Consider the following 4,847-nt stretch of genomic DNA (forward strand, 5'->3'; position numbering starts at 1 on the left):
CGCCGACGCCGCCGTCCCCCAGCCCCCCTCCAGCAAGCCAGGATGGGCCGAGGAGGGAGGCAGCGGCTGGGGGTGCCAGGGAGCGCCTTCCAACTACCAGGTAAGACGAGCTGCTCCTCCACGTCCCGTGTGGCGTCAGAAATACATGAGGCGGATCTTTACACGGAGGTTTTAATTTAATCCTAATATCTGTTGGAGCCTAAAGACTGAGGACGAGTTTGTGTTGCACCAAACGTTCATCCAGTCTTTATTCCCAACATTTCAGTGGCTCTTTAATGAAATAAAGAAAACATTCCTTTATTTCTCATCAACATAGTTAAAATAAAAAATATGACAAATAATAAAAATGCAGCTTTTTTTTTTCCCAAATAAAACATAAAAGAAACGATAGTGTTGTGGGGAAAAGTAAAAAAAAGTTGCACGTAACTATAGATGACTACGTTCTGTTGCTGGGCTTTTCAACAGGCGGCCTGCGGGCCACATCTGGGCCCGTGGGTGATCTCAGGCCGACCCGTTTAAAACAAAACTAGATTTAAAATCATAAAGACAAAAACTGCTGGATGTCAGTAACTGTGGCTCCTCCTGAGCTGTCGTCTTTTCTACTCCACTCAATGTTTCATACGATCTTTAAACAACATTTTGATATTATTTACAGTAAACGTAGCGTCACAAACACGCTGTCGTCCTCGATGTCCTCTGTCTGATTCAGGAATACTCTCGACTCGTACTCGGATACTGTGAGAATATATTAGAGTAATTACAGCAGCTGTGGATTAGAAATGGCTCCTGCGAGGCTTTCGTTGGTCGTATCGATGCGTTAACCAGTCAAACGCCGCGGCGGTCGGAGCTGACGTCGAGCAGCAGACTGCGAGTGAAGCTGGCCTCCGTGGACCCGGTCCGGTCTCGGTCGGGGCCTCTTGGTGTCGGAATGCTTGTGTCGGCGCGGATCTTTCTGGTGGAACATGGCTAACTGTGTCTGCCCGCACACAGGGGCGCAGGCCTGGATTGGGTGGTCCCCGGGAGCAGCCCTCCCCCCCACCTGGGCCGCTCCTTGGACCCGGGCCCTACTCCTTTTACCGACAGGTAGACGCCTGACGAGGGCCTCACAGATGAATCATTCCTGTCATGTTCTCATCCACCGCTCACGGACCTTAAAGCCAAGTCATTTTTAGTTTTTAGTTTCGTCTGTTTTGCTCCTGAGTTTGATTGTCATTTAAGAGTCATTCATCAGAGTTTTGTTTGACACATTGCAGTTACTAAATCTACAGGAGTTAATTAAGCGTCACGCTAGATTCTAATGTTTTACAACACTTTAGGAGCGGCCACACAACCAGAGTCCTTCCCTCGGCCCCGGGAAGCCTGCTCCTGCCCAGCACCAGCCGGCAGGAGGTGCTGCCTCCTCCTCCCAGCCGGGCCTGCTAGTCCACGGGTCCCAGGGAGACGACGAAGACGAGACCTGGCGCCAGCGCCGGAAGCAGTCGTCCTCCGAGATCTCGGCTGCCGTGGAGCGAGCCCGCCGCCGCCGCGAGGAGGAGGAGCGCCGGATGGAGGAGGAAAGGCGCGCCGCCTGCGCCGAGAAGCTGAAAAGGCTGGACGAGAAGCAGCAGCAGCAGCAGGGCGGCAACGCGGGAGGAGGAGGAGGAGGTGGAGGCAGCAGCAAGACCCCCAGCCTGGACGGGAACTCCACAGCTGCTACCGCTGGCAGCCCCAGTCCGTCCGCTTCTGCGTCCTCTCCGAACATCAGCCAGCCCCCCTCCCCTTGTGTGGATACCGAAGAGCCCCCAGTGCTGGTGGTGCAGCCGGGACCTGCTGCGGGTGGAGGGGATCGGCGGAGGGCTAGCAGCAACAGCAGCTACGACTCCAGCGCAGGTGAGTTTCACACGACGGGGAAACTGGAGCGGCCTCGCCCATTTGGTCGAGTTCACCCCCTCTTTAACCTTTTTATTGGTCCAGATGCCCAACCGTGTCCACAGCCGGCTGCGTCCCAGCCCCCGCAGACCGCGCCGGACGTCCCCTCACCAGCGGAGACTAAAGAAGAGGCGGTGAGCAGCCCCCACGTCCGTGTAGGGAGCGGCGCGGAAAGAGGAGCCGACCCCGTGAAGGTTGAGAATCCTGGTGGAGGAGCAGGCCGTCAAGCTGGAGGTCCTCCTGGCCCGGGTTACTCAAAGTACCAGAAGTCTCTGCCGCCTCGCTTCCAGAGGCAGCAGCAGGTCAGAACCCGTCTCCCGTCGCTGCTCGGCGCGTCCTTTTAGCAAACGTAACTGTCTTACCTGTCGAACTGAGCTGCACGTTCTGATGTTTAGGAGCAGCTTCTGAAGCAGCAGCAGCAGTGGCAGCAGCAGCAGCACACTCAGGCCTCCCAGAGTCAGCTGTCTCCTCAGCCCCAGGTCCCGTCGCCGGGTTCCACACCCCAACCAGGGCCCGGACCAAAGCAGGGTGGGCCCATGTACCAGCCCGGCAGCATGGTTCGACCTCCACCTCTGCCGATGAACTTCGACCCCCGGTGGATGATGATGCCCTACATGGACCCTCGCATGATGCAGGGTCGCCCTCCGCCCATGGACTACTACCCAGCAGGCATGCACCCGTCAGGTGAGGGATGAAACCACGACGTGTCTGCTGGGCTTTATTCAACGAATGGCAGCTCTTTAAAATTGATTCCGCTCTGCAGGGCTCATCGGTCGCGAGCGATCCGACTCAGGAGGTTCTGGTTCCGAACCTTTCGACAGACAGCAACAACATCTGGGGCACCCCCACCGTGGAACCCCACCAATGGATCCTAAGCTGGCCTGGGGGCCGGAGGTGTTCCCTGGTGGGGGGGAGAGCCGTGGGCTGACGTCGCCCCTCAGGCAGAAACAGGCGCTGGAGGACGAGGAGGTGGGGAAGGGCCCCAGGTATCACCCGTCTTTCTTTTAAAATGATTTCATTTCAGACCTTTAGCTCCGCTTTGGTCCTGTTTGAAAACTTTATTTACTGTTTGTTAGTTGGAATCATAATTTTAATATTTTACGTTCTGGTTTTGGTTCAGGAGCGACACTCCTCCTCATCGCTTGCGGGAGGCCGGTTTGGGAGCAGTCCAGCAGCCCGGCTCCTCCTCCGGGGCGTCCAGCCAGACGCCGCCGCCCCCCGTCGGCGCTCAGGTCGGCCCCCAGGGAGGCAGCCACCACCCCCATCACTACATCGGTGGGCGGAGCAGCTACAGCAACTTCCCTGAGCAGGGCGTGAGGGTGCCTCTCCACCCGCAGCAGCAGAGGCCGGGTGACCGAGGCTTCGCCCACCAAGACGAGGGCACTCCCCGCGGATCCCAGCAGATCCAAATATGGGGAGCCCAACATTCTCACTATGATCGCAACGGACGAGCTGATGTCCCCGCCGTGGAGGGCAACTCTCACCTCCACCACCACCACGGCCACCACCCGCAGCAGCCGCAGTTTCCTCTCAACCCCCACAAGCCAGAGAACAGCCGGGAGGCGGCCGGCAAAAAGACCGACTCGTCTCCTCCTCTCCACCAGCCTTCGCTGTCATCCTCCTGCTCCTCCTCCTCCTCGTCCTCCGCCAGGGAGGACGGCAAAGCGGGCCAGCATCACCACCCGCCGCAGCGGGACGGCCAACCCGGCGCCAGCCAAAGTCTCGCTGAAAGAGGGCCCCCCGGTGGCAGCGCCGGCAACAGCCACGTGAAACCAGAGAAGACGGGCCCGGCGTACGTCCCCCACTTGTCAACCGCCAACAGCCAGACCTCGTCTCAACATGGCGGCCACAATCAGACCCAGCAGCATCCCCATCATAAACCCAACCAAAGAGGAGGGCGTGAGCACAAGACGGAGACGCAGTGGGGTCCTCGGCCCGGGAGCAACAGCATGGGCGGAGGATCCTCTCACGGCAGGAGGGCCAACAACACGGGAGGTGGGAACAACCCCCGCGGAGGAGAGGACTCCTCCAGCACGCCGTCGGACTATAAACCCTCCAACCAGACGGGGGGCAGCAATCCCACCAAGAGGGCCGGTCCGATTAAGAAGCCAGTGCTGAAGGACATTAGGAGAGAAGGAGGGGAGGTGAACGGAGGAGAAAAAACGGGCGGGGGCTTTGGAAAGGAGAAAGAACAAGATGGTGTCCAGCCCTCCGCTGTGAAGCAGGAAGCCCCGTCTGTCCCCCAGAGTGCTTCAGCTCCTAAAGATGAGCCGGCCCAGACGGCGAAACCCAGGAATGGAGGAAAAGAACGCTCCTCGGGCAGAGGGTCCAAGGACGTAGACGCCACGGCGGCTGGGTTTTCAGTTCCCCTCTCTCGGAAGGACAGAGATCGATCGTTTGAACGCCACCACCCCGGAGTCCCTCCCAAAGGTGGGCGGGGCAGCCGAGGGCGAGGAGGAGAATTCTACGGGCGTGGGCGTGGTTACCGAAGCACCTACACTGCCAGCGCCGGACCCGCCGGGGGAGGTCGGGGCAGGATGGGCGGCAGGAGCGGTCGAGACTACCGCTCAACGGTCGGCGGCGGCCACCACCAAGAGTCCAAGGGCGCCGGCGGCGGCAGGCACGCTCAGGACAGGTCTCAGCATAACCCCGCCAGAGCCAGAAACCGCAGCGAAACTCGCAGCGAGGGCTCCGAGTACGAAGAAATCCCCAAGAGGAGGAGGGAGAGGGGCTCGGAGACGGGCAGCGAGAGCGGCGCCAGCGACGTCGCTCACTCCGACAAAGACGACAACCAAAAACCCGCCTCCAAGAATTGTTCCGATAACGTTGGCGCTCCGGGGAACGTCGCCTCGGCTCCGCCCAGAGTCTCCCAGGCCCGCGTCTTCACCCCCAGGGGAGTGCCCTCCAGGAGGGGCAGGGGGGGAGGGGGAGGAGGCGGG

The 4,847-nt window shown here is 59.7% G+C and overlaps 1 protein-coding gene across 1 annotated transcript in view; it reads left to right on the forward strand.

The window, feature by feature from the left end:
* The window catches only part of prrc2a (proline-rich coiled-coil 2A), a 15,133-nt gene that overhangs the window by 7,308 nt on the left and 2,978 nt on the right, over window positions 1-4,847 (forward strand). Inside the window, exons 13-19 of the mRNA XM_037975810.1 lie at window positions 1-100; window positions 991-1,083; window positions 1,317-1,869; window positions 1,954-2,210; window positions 2,304-2,592; window positions 2,672-2,894; window positions 3,029-4,842. The exon at window positions 1-100 is cut by the window's left edge and continues 20 nt beyond it. Of these exons, the coding sequence (XP_037831738.1) occupies window positions 1-100; window positions 991-1,083; window positions 1,317-1,869; window positions 1,954-2,210; window positions 2,304-2,592; window positions 2,672-2,894; window positions 3,029-4,842 (3,329 nt within the window). The remainder of the gene's footprint in view (window positions 101-990; window positions 1,084-1,316; window positions 1,870-1,953; window positions 2,211-2,303; window positions 2,593-2,671; window positions 2,895-3,028; window positions 4,843-4,847) is intronic.

The sequence above is a fragment of the Kryptolebias marmoratus genome, linkage group LG5 (assembly GCF_001649575.2).
Source record: "Kryptolebias marmoratus isolate JLee-2015 linkage group LG5, ASM164957v2, whole genome shotgun sequence".
Lineage (NCBI taxonomy): Eukaryota > Metazoa > Chordata > Actinopteri > Cyprinodontiformes > Rivulidae > Kryptolebias > Kryptolebias marmoratus.